Genomic DNA, 13,893 nt, shown 5'->3' on the forward strand with positions numbered 1-13,893 from the left:
GTAAGTGAGAGAGCTTTGAACTCGCTACAATAACGGCGTTATGAACTAGATATCAAACTAATGCGTTCAGTCTTACGAATTAACAATGCCGTACAGTATAGAAACTAAAACTTATAAAAGTAAGCTCTCTAAAACATAAAACCGACCTTACTGCTTCAGTGGAGTTAAAGATCACAACATCATAATAGTTAATACGTCCAGTTTCGTAGGAAGAGTTTCAGATCACTATTTTAATATTTTTGGCCCATTTCTAATTGAGGTCACCATTATATTTTTGTCTTTCACCATCACTTCTCTTGGTTTGTTGCAGACGCAAACAACATTTATTGGCAGATAGACCTACAAATAGATGAAAGCAAGTAGGAAGTACAAGTTGATCGCTGCAGAGTCCAGTCGAATCATGTTGGATGATTAGGCTTTACCCATGTCAAGTGCCATTTCTAACATTTTAAAGGTTGCTCATGTTAGCTGAGTTAACGAGGTGAATGATCGAGGAGATCACATTCAACAGAGCGTTAAAACCCAAAAGGTAAACCTACACTTTAATGTATTTTTATTATAAAATGAAAGACGCAATGTATTTCACTCAAGATAACAAGTTTGTCCTGTGAAAAATCGAAGTCAGCGAATTATTGTTTGTATTCTACTTATAAAGGTTGACTAATATATTACGTATGTACTATTCAGGAATTTCTATTCTATTGTAACCCGTAAGAGAAACACATTAACTTAGATAATACTGGGCTAATTCAATTATTGTAAAGTAAAAAAAGAAAAAACCGTTGTTAGTCTTCAACAAAACGTAACGGCTTAAGTTACATAATAAAAGTCACACACCATGTACTTTTTACTGCTTACGTAACAAAACAAGACTACAGATGATTGTTAATCCACCATAAAAGCAACATTAGATTTATTAGCATCGCATTAACGAACATTAGTGAAACTAAGTTGAACTATACTTTTGAAGATAAATCGGTCGGGTATTGTAAAGTTTATCATAATTCTTCATTTTGATACCAGCCGTGTATATAAGTATTTTGTTGTTTATGCAACGTGTTGATAACAGCTGACAGCAAATGTATATGTTTAATAATTTCATTATAAGTCTGATATTTTATGGAAAAATTAATTCTTTATTTGAATTTTTATAATATTTACAGAAAGTATATTTCATACATTGAAGACGTTCGTGTTTGTTCAACTGAGAATAGGAGCGTAACTGTTTAGAATAGTTTCGTGTTAATGTTTGTTTAGCTTATACATAGTTCTAGCAACTACTTCCTACACATGAATTATGTATATTTTCATAGATACTTTTATCTGCATTCCAATTATTGACAGTTTATAACTGGGATGTTTAAAGCTTAAACTAAAGATCGGCAAAATGAACAATTTTACTCCAGTGTGTTTTTTCAAACTAGCCTGTTATTTTATAATTAATGTATCAGTGTTTTTCACATTGCACGTATCAACTATAGACAGTCCTGTCTCAATATGAAACATTGGTATTCACTTTATTAACTCATTTCCATGCAAATTCATATATTTATCAATACTTTATAAAACCTTTCGGGTAATATTTAAGTTAGATTATTTTTTTTTGCAAAATAATTAGTATTTTCTAATCATGTTTTTGGGAGTTATTTATGATATGATAAGGTTGGACGGACAGTCCTAACTAAACCTCTTTAAACTAACTCTAAAGTGTATTGTATATATATAATCATGAAACAACATAATACATGGACTTATACAGTTTCCTTTTCACTTACTAATTTCAATACATCTATTTTTCTTCCAGTTTTTAACATCAAGGTTTTTCTCTGCTTTTCTCTTACTGTTTTAAATATCATTCCTACTTATACAAAAACTTGCTTTGTTTTCTCTAGCTTATTTCAAACATACGTTATATTTCATTTACATAGTTACACATACATCCTTCACATACACCATTATATACCTACCTCTACTCCATGAAAACACTGTTTCAATTATATATATATATACACGTAAATAAATATATGTCATTGGTAACTTTAATTAACCAAGTTTTAGCAGATAGTTTAGAAAAACATAAATTATAAGATAAATAAGTCGATCTTTGACACAGTGTTTGAACTTCATTGGATTTAGTATCTTTGAGTAAATATGCATGCTATTTTAGATTATACAAAACTGTTTATGGCGGCTAAACTATATGGATGCAACTTAAAAAGAAAAGGAAAAACGCAAAACATTTTACTAATTTCCTTCGTTAAATTCCTTTTTCATAAATATTGCAGATGGTTTAATAATAGGTAATTAAGTGCTTTGAGGGCATCAATACGCTTTTATAGAATATTTTTTTACGTGTAAATATTATTCGTGTAACCGCCTTGCAAATTATATTAAAGCGTCGTTATTATAAAAATGTAAGTCGTTTTCCAGAAACAGCTTGGCAACTTAATTAAAAATCACACAGAAAAAGAATTATTCAATGACCACCAAGTAGAAAATCATAACATTTGATGCTCGTACAGTTATAGCCATAAACGGTGGCGTTGAATAGTATAAGCAATCCTGTTTTGGTATTGCATCACACTTTCAAGCATACAATAACTTATACTGCGTCGGTTAGTTCTAATGGTGTAATTCAAATTAAGTAGGTAAGTTGTTGGCAACTTGAATCATTCCAGCTGCTGCCATAGCTATGTCGTGCGATCTTTTAACAGCGTACTTCTGATATGTCTTATGCAATATTATCTGGACAACATATAACTAATTAAGAAGACAAACTTAGGTGATATGTAATTTTAACTATTTAATCTAAAATTATTCAAAATAATTTAAAAACGAAACTTTTTTGAACCTACACTCTAATATGTAATCTATATATTCATATATTACAAAAGGTCATTGTACTCTGCATGTAAAATGCCAGTTTATAATTACATCTTGGTCTGATTGCATCTTAGTTACAGTTGCTTGAACGAGTAAATCCGCAACTAAAGCTCTGAGACACGTTTAGTGTTCTATGATATATTTCAAATTTAGTTTTTTTACAGAAACAGATTTATTGCAATAAAAGAGAAAGTTTACATATAAAATAGTTCTTTAAGTTTTATATCAACTTTAAAATAATAAAGACTAAAACTCAAACGTTTTGTTCCTCAAGAAGGAAGATCACGCCCCCGAAAACACTCAAGCTTTGGACTTTCACAATATTTCAAGTAAACTTTTCGTATTATTTTGCCATTTTCAAAATTTGCTTAACATAATAAGGATTTTTTAATAACCCTCAGCATGAACAGCGAAACACAGCAAAACAAATAAAACAAAATAGTACATTATTTTACCTTAAAAACATTAAGAAAATGATAAGGAAACCAACTAAACAGAAGAACACCTGATACAACTTCATTCTGCATTAAATTGCCTAAAGAAAATTTCACCCAGCTGCGAATGCTATAAATGTAGCTGTCTTCTAATGGCGTGAGAAAATGTACAAATACTTAATAAGGGGGTGTTTAAAATATCCTGACTGAGGTGAATCCTCGATTATAAATGATAGAAACGTGGAGTAGTACATACCTGAAGGCAGGGAACCATGACCTGGAAGTATTTTCATTTCCATTAGACAACGTGTATAGATATAGTTTATCTGCAAAATTGCCTGTAAATATGAACAACTACGATAACGCATACATTTCAGCCGATCGTTGCTATTTAGGACAGCCACTTTAATAGCTAAAAAGTTTTATGAAGGTTGAGTACCATTTCATAAATCAACCATCACCTCAGTGGGGTTGAGTGTATGTTTCTTCTAATCAAGACATGTGAAGCAATTTTTGGATGTTATATAAAGAGATTCGTATGAGAATGCATGCATTTACAGAAGGAGTAGATTGAATTTAAAATTAACTTAGGAAACCATTTATAGTAATTTTTGCTACAATTAAACACAAAATAATTAGTATTCGTACAAAAAATGACAAATCCAATAACGTGTGAAATTAAGAATTTTCTGCAATACTGGAGAAAAGTGAAGGAAATATAGTAATTGACGACGAAAGAAGTGACATTTTTCGTCTTATACATGTTACTGAAATACTTTTCACTCACGATGTGACGTTCTCAATCGCAAGGAGGTATTGCAAACTCTCAAATCTCAAGACAAAAATGGTAAATTACGTTGGAACAGTGTTAGGATATCAAGATTGTTACATGGCAGCAAATAATCAATGTAACAAAGAATAAGCCTCATATTCTCAGAATTGCTGGTTATACTAATTAATACTTTTAACTAGGTATGTGTAAATTAAGTTTGAAATGCAACAAGATATGATCTTCATGTGGCAGACACTCGCCGATGAGCATGCTCGAGTTTTGAGTTGTGGGTATTATAATGTTTCGGCCAATCCTACTATTCGTTGTCAAAGAGTTGGTAATGGGTGGTGTTGACTAACTGCCTTTCTGCTTTTCCTCTAGTATATCACTTCAAAATTAGGGACGATTAGCGCACTTAGCCCTCGATCAGCTTTGCGCAAAAATTCAACAAACAAACAAACATGTGGCAGACTTATGTACAGATCACTGAATCGCATGGATCAATATACTTGACTCATCTATTTATCGATACTTCGGAGTAATTATTACGATTGAGCCTCTAGGTAGCATTAACCTTTCAACATAAGTTGACACATCCCTTTCTCAAATGACTCCATCTACACCATTACAAAACTTTTCTTCTGGACCCAACTTTATAGTACACTTGCTATTAAAGCGATACGAGTGTCAAAGTTAAAACTAACGATACAGTGTATAATCGGTACATGCTTTTAAAAGTACAGATAATTCATCTAGTATTGTACTGAAACTGCTTTATATATGTTTCTGCAGTATTTGGAAATTCTCATAGAAGTTCAATCCAATATGAAATGGAATGGATCTAGGAACTTTAATTTTGCTACAGGTTTAAACTACACGATTCGTGTAAAACATAATATTCCACACATATTTATATGTTAACTATCTTAATTAATAAATTAGTTCATTATGTCTATGGAAAGCAAGAAAAGAACGTAGAAAATCTTCAGGATTCTCATTGACCAGTAATTATGTTTTGAAGCACAAGTTAAAATTGTATGTAATCAATACCCAAAATAACAGATCAAGATACGGCATAAGACAAACAAACTTCAGCCTTATAATATTTCTGAGTATCGTTCAGCACGACAAAACATCTTTAAAATGAAAGAGGTAGACTCTGAAAATAAATATAACTTTACTTCGAGAAACATCAGCAAACTGCAACTTACTCTCTTCACATTCGGTCTGACATGGCCTAAAGGTTAGGGTCGCTGGTTCGAAATCTCTTCACCGAACATTCTCGCTCTTTCAACCTTGGGAGTGTTATAATGTGACAGTCAATCCCACTCTTTGTTTTCCCAAGAGATGGGAAACATAATATGATTTGCTATATTTTCACATTTGTAATCGAAACACTGCATTAATCTTGGTGCTGGAAGTTAGTGAAGTTTCTTTGATAACACAGTAACTGTTAATTAGAAGAGTTATGCATCTCGTTAGTACGATATCACAATAACATTCTTGCTCTCGGAGATCGTTAATTTGAAGTGTTGTGGATTTTGTTATTCAGATAACACAATACCATTCTTAATTGGAAAAGTGGGTGTTTATTTGAAGTGATCTTAATCATTCGATCTGTGAGATTAAGGTAACAAGTTCGTTGATCTTTTTATTGAGTGACTTGCATGTGAAACACCCTGAAGCGCCCCAACACAAAACATTAATCTATGTCACGTGCCTAGCTGCTTTGTTGAGCTAAATACTTTTGTCTGTCAAAAATAACGCTCATGTATCAAAATTTTGTGTATTTTAACGAAATGTAAGAATTTGGTTTTGAAACAGTATAGCCTTGTATTACTTTTACCATCTGTGAAAATTTTTGTGTTTATTATATACATATGTAGCTTCTTTTTCAGAGAACAACGAAATAAAGGCAGAACGTTATATCAATTACATTTCACATTCAGTAAAATGCATTGTACTTATATTTCCACTGATATTCCATAATTAGCAGTAATTATTAATGACATCTAATATTGTATCAAGCTTATGAGAAAGATAAATAACGGTGACATTTTTGTGATTATATGACAAGTATTATTTAGAGATAGAAAATTATAATCTAAACATGTAGTCTGTGAAAAAAGAACACAAAACTTGAATTTAAAACATAATGAAAACCACTAGCAACCAAATAAGTTTCTTTACAAATTGAAAGTTCAATCGTTAATCGTTAATGATGGTGTTAGTTAGTTGCATTCTTATATTTTCGTCTAAGGGTTTTCTCAACGATAAACAATTTTTTATTTGCTGTTCTAAGTTGAGATAATCGTCATATCAGATATTCAGTTGTGGTGGATTTTCTGTAATTTAAGTATTTAATATCAATTATTTTTTTCCTACTTTATTTGTTTGTTTGTTTTTAATTAAGCACAAAGCTACACAATGGGCTATCTGTGCTCTGCCCACCACGGGTATCGAAACCCGGATTCTAGCGTTGTAAGTCCGCAGACATACCGCTGTGCCACTGGGGGCGTCATACTTTGTTTAAGGTTTGGTGGTTATCTATAATATGTATACACCTTTATTTTATAATATATTCAACAGTATGTCATTATCACTTTATAAAATAATTACTGTTAATGATCAAGCTTATTTTTATTTCTGAGTTTAAATGTAAATTACCAAATACATTGACGAAACATTGATAAAATGAAAATAAGAAGGTATAATTGAAAGTCGAACTAGAAATACGCATCAATAATTTAACATGATAAACCAATTAGGCCATTATGCATATGCTAAATGTAACGTTTAGTTTTACATAAGCAACTAGCTTTTCTATTCAGAGAAGAACACTTGGCTGACCTTATCATGCCACAGCCATTGACTGCCTGGAGCTAGTAAAACAGACCTTGACAATTAGGTATGTAGGTCAGATTGTAGCTGTTTTTCACAATCATGAATTGGATATAAAAATAGCAGATAGTGGAGCTCCAGAAAACTAATCGTCTTTATTTTAATCACAAGGGGTAAGTTCCAGATTTTCTGTCCTTTACATATAAATAACCAGAGATCTATATCCTTCAGGACGATATAAAAACAAAACACGGATGTTATTAATTATATTTTTTTTTGCTCTTTCATTCAACTGATAGATATATTTTTCTATTTGTGGATTGATTAAAATGTGAAACATCCAAAACTGAACGATGAATACACAGGATATCGTGAAATTCTATTCCTTAGGGAAGTTTGTCTTTCCACATTATTTGTTCGAGTCTCATTTCCATATCTAAAAGTTTGGACACTGAAATTACTATTGGGTGTAAATTGGAGCTTGCGTAGAACACATTTAGCTAAAAAGTAATCATTTGTTATTTGGATTTATGTAAACTGGTACTTCTGCATTTTTTCTAAAGGTTTTACACAGTATTATGAAACCTGTCTCGAATACAATAGCATTTCTCTAAAAGTTTTACACAGTATTAGTCACAATAGTTTTATGAAACTTGTCTCGAATACAATAGCATTTCTCTAAAGGTTTTACACAGTGTTAGTCATAGTAGTTTATGAAACTTGTCTCTAATACAGTAGCATTTCTCTAAAGGTTTTACACAGTGTAAGTCATAGTAGTTTATGAAACTTGTCTCTAATACAGTAGCATTTCTCTAAAGGTTTTACACAGTGTTAGTCATAGTAGTTTATGAAACTTGTCTCTAATACAGTAGCATTTCTCTAAAGGTTTTACACAGTGTTAGTCATAGTAGTTTATGAAACTTGTCTCTAATATAGTAGCATTTCTCTAAAGGTTTTACACAGTATTAGTCATAGTAGTTTATGAAACTTGTCTCTAATACAGTAGCATTTCTCTAAAGGTTTTACACAGTGTTAGTCATAGTAGTTTATGAAACTTGTCTCTAATACAGTAGCATTTCTCTAAAGGTTTTACACAGTGTAAGTCATAGTAGTTTATGAAACTTGTCTCTAATACAGTAGCATTTCTCTAAAGGTTTTACACAGTGTTAGTCATAGTAGTTTATGAAACTTGTCTCTAATATAGTAGCATTTCTCTAAAGGTTTTACACAGTGTTAGTCATAGTAGTTTATGAAACTTGTCTCTAATATAGTAGCATTTCTCTAAAGGTTTTACACAGTATTAGTCATAGTAGTTTTATAAACTTGTCTCGAATACAATACAGATACCCCCCACTCCCCCCAAAGGAGCATCGACTTTACGAAACAAATTATGCTGAACTCAAGCGTGACAAACTATAGTTAAAGGAAATATCTTTAGCAATTCTCTTCCCGTTCTTCTTTATCTAACTCTCTGGAAAGAATCCCTCCACTAAACATAATTATTTCACAATCCTCAAGCAGTCTGCTGACCTGATTTTTTTTCCTTTCTGAGTCCTTGAAGTTTTCTATTGTTATTATTCTCTTATATCTAATAGCTGGTTGCCTAATCAGATAGTAGTCTGGAATTTACACTTAATCCATGATGTTATACTGAACCTATGATGTTACACTAAATCCATGATGTTATACTGAACCTATGATGTTACACTAAATCCATGATGTTATACTGAATCTATGATGTTACACTAAATCCATGATGTTATACTGAATCCATAATGTTATACCGAAGCTATGGATTCAGTATAACATCATGAATTCAGTATAACATCATGGATTAAGTGTAACACTATGATGTTACTCTAAATCCATTATGCTATACTGAATCTATGATGTTATACTGAATCCATGATGTTACATTAAATCCATGATGTTATACTAAAGTAAAGAAGCGGAAAGATCAAAAGCTGTTATATCGATTAATCCTTTAAGATATCAAATATAACTTGATTTTGTAAGTTCTCTATCAGACAAACTAATCTTAAATTGTATATTGTGCGGAGAAGTCCTGGTGTTCATGGAAGCTTCTCTAGAACCTTCCGTGAAAATAACAGCCAGTCATCGACCAATTGTAAATTTTACAGTTACTTTATCTTTATCATTCTCAATATGATATTATATAGACGCTATCGGAATTGATCTTACTGATCACATAAAATACTTTCAGGTTTCATGCCAACACAAATATTTGGGTTTGGTGCAAGGTGATCTAAAGTTTATAGAATTGATAATTATCAATTGAAGAATATGCATCTTAATAAATATTTCAGTGACATGGTATTAAATACTATTAGTTGAGTAAATAGCATTTACCTTATTTAGTTTAATACAGCTTATTAAAAATGCTAATTTATATGTATGGTTATTTGCTATGACCACTGCCTGATGTAAAACCTCACGTGAATGGCAAGGAAAATATTAGCATTGGGTATTTGAACCCAAGACATTTATTAACAAGCTACTGAATATAGTGTATAAAAATATCATAAACAACCAAATATGGCTTATGTAGGTTCGCATTGTCGATTTTGTCATTGTAAGGTGGCAGCATTGACGCACGTAATATTCTAACATGCCAGGACTTTTTATACTTGGTCCTTAAAAGTAAAAACTTCTTAGAGAGGATACTCAGTTATATTCCCACTAAGAAGTGGAAATTTTTCAGTCAGAAATCCCGTATTTATATATTCATATTTAATGTTGTGCAAGTAGACCTCTCCACTCGATGAGGAATGCTTTAAGGACACCGTAGCTGTTAGAACACCACACCTGCGACACAACAGGTTTAACATTCCTACGAGGTAAACTACTTGAGTACGATATGAAGGACGTGAGGTTAAAAACGGACAACTACTGATGGATATTAGAGTATTAACTCTTTATTTACTGCCTGCCAAGTTGAGTAGTAGGGTTAGAGGACGTGTTTGAATATCTAATAATTGTTGGACTCTTGTTTCGGAGTTTTTTAGCTTGTAGCTGGGTCAAAGAAGTCATAAGATGCAACTGAAGAAGTAAGGCTGGTTGAACTGGGAATTCAATATAAACTGTATAAAGCCAAAAAGGCAGAAGGTACGTAAAGACTCTTCATACCTGAGATATTTCAAAAAGTCAGAATACTGTCAAACCTTATCTGAGGAAATACAAAATGTCCAAAAGAGATGTTTCATATTATTTAGAATTACGATCTATATACGTACTCTTTGTGTTGGCTTCACTCAGTTTATATATAATTCATGCAACCCAGAATATAGTACAAAATCAGCATGAATCTTGCGCTGCTATTGGGATGTACTTCAGTAGCCTTGTTTGCAATATAACTCTCTATTATTTGGATATTTATATTGGTTAGGATTTACAGAAATGTAGTTTAAGAATGAAGAGGATCTTTTTATACTTTAAGATGTCAACTGTCAGTTTTCTTCAATATTGAAGTAACTTTAAAGCAATTATTAACTCGCAAATAAGCTATGGAATCGCATAAAAAAATCATATCATGCATGATTTTTTTATACTTTTGCGGTTACGAAGATTGCTCTTTCTACAGCCTTAATACATTTTCTATTGGAATATGAACATTTTAAAATGTAGATGAGAGTAACAAATATAAAGATCTCGATGTTAAAGTGTTTATTATAAAAACATAGGAGGATACACTGTTAAAGTATTCATCACAAAGATGTTGGAGGATTCAGCGATTAAAGTATTCGTTATAAAGCTAGCGGAGGATACAGTGTTAAAGTACTCGTGACGTTATCCGTTCTTTATTTTCCCAATATAATCAAAATCTAAATTGCGTCATAGTTGCCTTGTCAGGCATAATAAAGATTTCAATTCTCTTTCATTTTACTTTTTTCACTAAACACTAAAGAAACAAAGTTATGAAAGAGTTACTTACTTGAGAACAGTAAAACATATGAAAACTAATTAGTTGACGTATGACCATAAAAGCTGAATATCCAAATCTCATATTTTCAGCTCGTAATTGAAGAAGCACCATGTGCTGGAAATTATGATGAACAGTTGAGACTAACTTAGTATAACACCTAATGAACCACTTCTAAATCACCGCTTCAAGGCGGAAGGCCGCCTAAATCTAACTAAACATTTACGACCATCGGTCGATCAGGCATGGATTTTAACCAGTTAGGACACTTACGTTTTATAAGAATGAACTGGACATGAGATTTTTACGTCATTATTGAATGACAATATTTGCTACCATTATGCTCCGCTTATTCCCCTCACACGCATTTAGTTTCAACTCTTTTATTTGTATATTATTAAGACAAATAGTAGAAGCATATGCACTAAATTTTCCAACGCAAAATACTGTGGGATAATAACAACTTTTAATCATGTAATTATCTCAGGAAACTTAGTGCTTGCAATTTTAACAATTAATGAAAGAAATTTAAAAAATTAAGTTTAACGGATTTATCGATATATTAACAAGAGTAGTGCTACACACTGTCTACACAAACAAAGAAACAACGCCCTATTTGTGGTAGTTACAAAGAAATAGTGCTACCACTATCTGTAAAAGTAAAGAAGCAACGCCCCCTTTGTAGTAATTATAAAGAACTTGTGCTACATACTGACTGCATAAACAAAGAAGAAACGCCCTCTTTGTGGTAGTTATCAAGAACTAGTGCTACACAATGTCTGAAAAAATAAAAAAACAATAACCTCTTTGTGGTAACTATATAGTTTGTTTGTTTGATGTTAAGTAAAGTGATACACATTGGGCTATGTGTGCTGTGCCCACCGCGGGTGTCGAAACCAGATTTTTAGCATTGTATGCCAACAGAATTGTAGCTACGCTACTGGGGGGGGGGGAACTATAAGCAGCTAATGCTACGCACTATATCCATAAACAAAGAAGCAACTCAGACTTTGGGTATGTATCATAGATATGCACGGATTCCAACAGAATCATAAGGAAAATTACTTTTAAAATCAACTGTTTTCTGTTCACTCTATTCTGTTAAATTTAAAACTTCTTGATCCAAAAGACTCAAATGTTTAGGTATTTTAGACACCGTATACTTATTGTAGAATATACTAAAACATATTTTCGTTGAATATTATGAAATAAATTGAAAAAAAAAATCAATAAATTCCCCAGTTTAATTTTGAAATGTTAAAGAATATACACAACCGTAAAAGCTAGTAAAGTGAATAAGTTGTATGTTTAGGAAAATGAAATAGTGTTGTTAAAATTTATTCTATAAAGTATGTCAAATGTAAGACACTGGTCATTAGAATTCAACCATAAACACGTCATTCTTTTAAGCCAGTGTCTGTCTTGGGAAACTCAGTTATTCAATTATTTTGTAAGATTGTCTACTGATCTTGCACTTTTTAACTTTTTCATGCTGTGTTTTCACCCCGTTTCATGGTTACCTCACATATCATGAGAAATGTTAAATGTCCGATGACGTCTTTGCTGGACTAATTTTCTCGGATAGACAGGTTTTAAAAACGTTTGCATGCACAAAAAGTTTTATAATGGCTAACTGTACAGTATAGCAGACTTTACACTCTCACACCAATATCTGGAACGAGAAGATTTATATTGAGACGTCAGCGGCTGTCTGTGGTTTTTCAACATGGTTTGTTATTCAACATACCTGATAGGTAATGGCTCATATACATGTCAAAGAAGGTTGTAAACGTTAAGTAGATACTTAAGAGCGCGCCAGGTCCCCATGCTGGTGGCATAAGCTAGTACTGAGTGAATCCTAAACGATTCAGGGTCTTTATATGTTTACTTGGAAAGCTTAATAAACTGTCAAGTTATCTAAGTAAGCAATACTGAAACATTTCTTATGAAAACTGCAATTCATGGTATAATATACCACAATATCAAGAAGAGATAAATGCTCATGATACAAGGTTTCGCACTCTACTTCTTATCATATATAAAGATTTAATCATTTGAATAATGTTAAGATTTCATCGTAGCAGCGTCAAAGCTAGGACCAACGAATACATGGATTATTTTGTAAGAATTGATAATACATTATAATGAGACTAATACAGGCACCATCCCTATCGATTTTATATTCAACTGTATAACACATTTTATTAAAATGAGCTGTACATTAACTTGGAAATGGTAAACATTTCTGTAACAGAAGTAAAACATATAACCATATCATTTATATAAAGTAATATATAGATTAAGGATTTAAGGATTAAAGAATATGTGTGTTTTATTTTTTTCCGAATGCTTTCGTCAAGTAGAACTTTCAGCCTCGATCTTAATATTGGCTGTCAATCAACTTAACCCTTATTAAAGTATACGTTTAAATGTTTTTCTTGGAAAACGTAACAATCTATTTCAATTTCGGTATTAACATGAAAAGTCATCCAAGAAATATGTCACGAAACGTCAGCATTTATCGTTGAATATTACTTTTAGATAACAGGAACAAGAAACTCTATATTACACTGATACCAGGAAACGTATGAAGTAGGTGCCTAATATACAGTAGGCATTACTGTATTATCACTTTGGTTTGACATTTTCTAGTTTTTAACCTTTACTTCCAAGTAATAATAAACTATTCCAGAAAACAAAAATCAAAGGGGAAAGCTTTTATGGTGAAAGTGTTTTCAGCTATGTGGACGTTAGTACCATAATTATATCGTTAGTTGAAACCTGTGAAATATATCTTCAAATTTACTAATTAAGGTTAGACTGAATTAGTCCATTTGAAGGTAGCACATTTGACCAAAAGAGATACTCATTAACGAAAGTTGGCCCTGGTCTTGTTGTTATACGACTGGAACATCGGTGACCGACGATATAAAGGATCCTGTTCTTGTTGTTATACGACTGGAACATCGGTGACTGACGATATGAAGGATCCTGTTCTTGTTGTTATACGACTGGAACATCGG

At 31.9% G+C, this 13,893-nt stretch overlaps 1 protein-coding gene across 1 annotated transcript in view; it reads left to right on the forward strand.

Annotated features, from left to right (window-relative positions):
* Positions 1-410: 410 nt before the first annotated feature.
* LOC106457041 (protein dimmed-like) overlaps positions 411-13,893 on the forward strand; it is a 122,211-nt gene continuing 108,728 nt past the window's right edge. The window contains exon 1 of the mRNA XM_022382848.1: positions 411-529. Within this exon, the coding sequence (XP_022238556.1) occupies positions 486-529 (44 nt within the window). The 5' untranslated portion in view covers positions 411-485. The remainder of the gene's footprint in view (positions 530-13,893) is intronic.

The sequence above is a fragment of the Limulus polyphemus genome, unplaced genomic scaffold, assembly GCF_000517525.1.
Source record: "Limulus polyphemus unplaced genomic scaffold, Limulus_polyphemus-2.1.2 Scaffold285, whole genome shotgun sequence".
Lineage (NCBI taxonomy): Eukaryota > Metazoa > Arthropoda > Merostomata > Xiphosura > Limulidae > Limulus > Limulus polyphemus.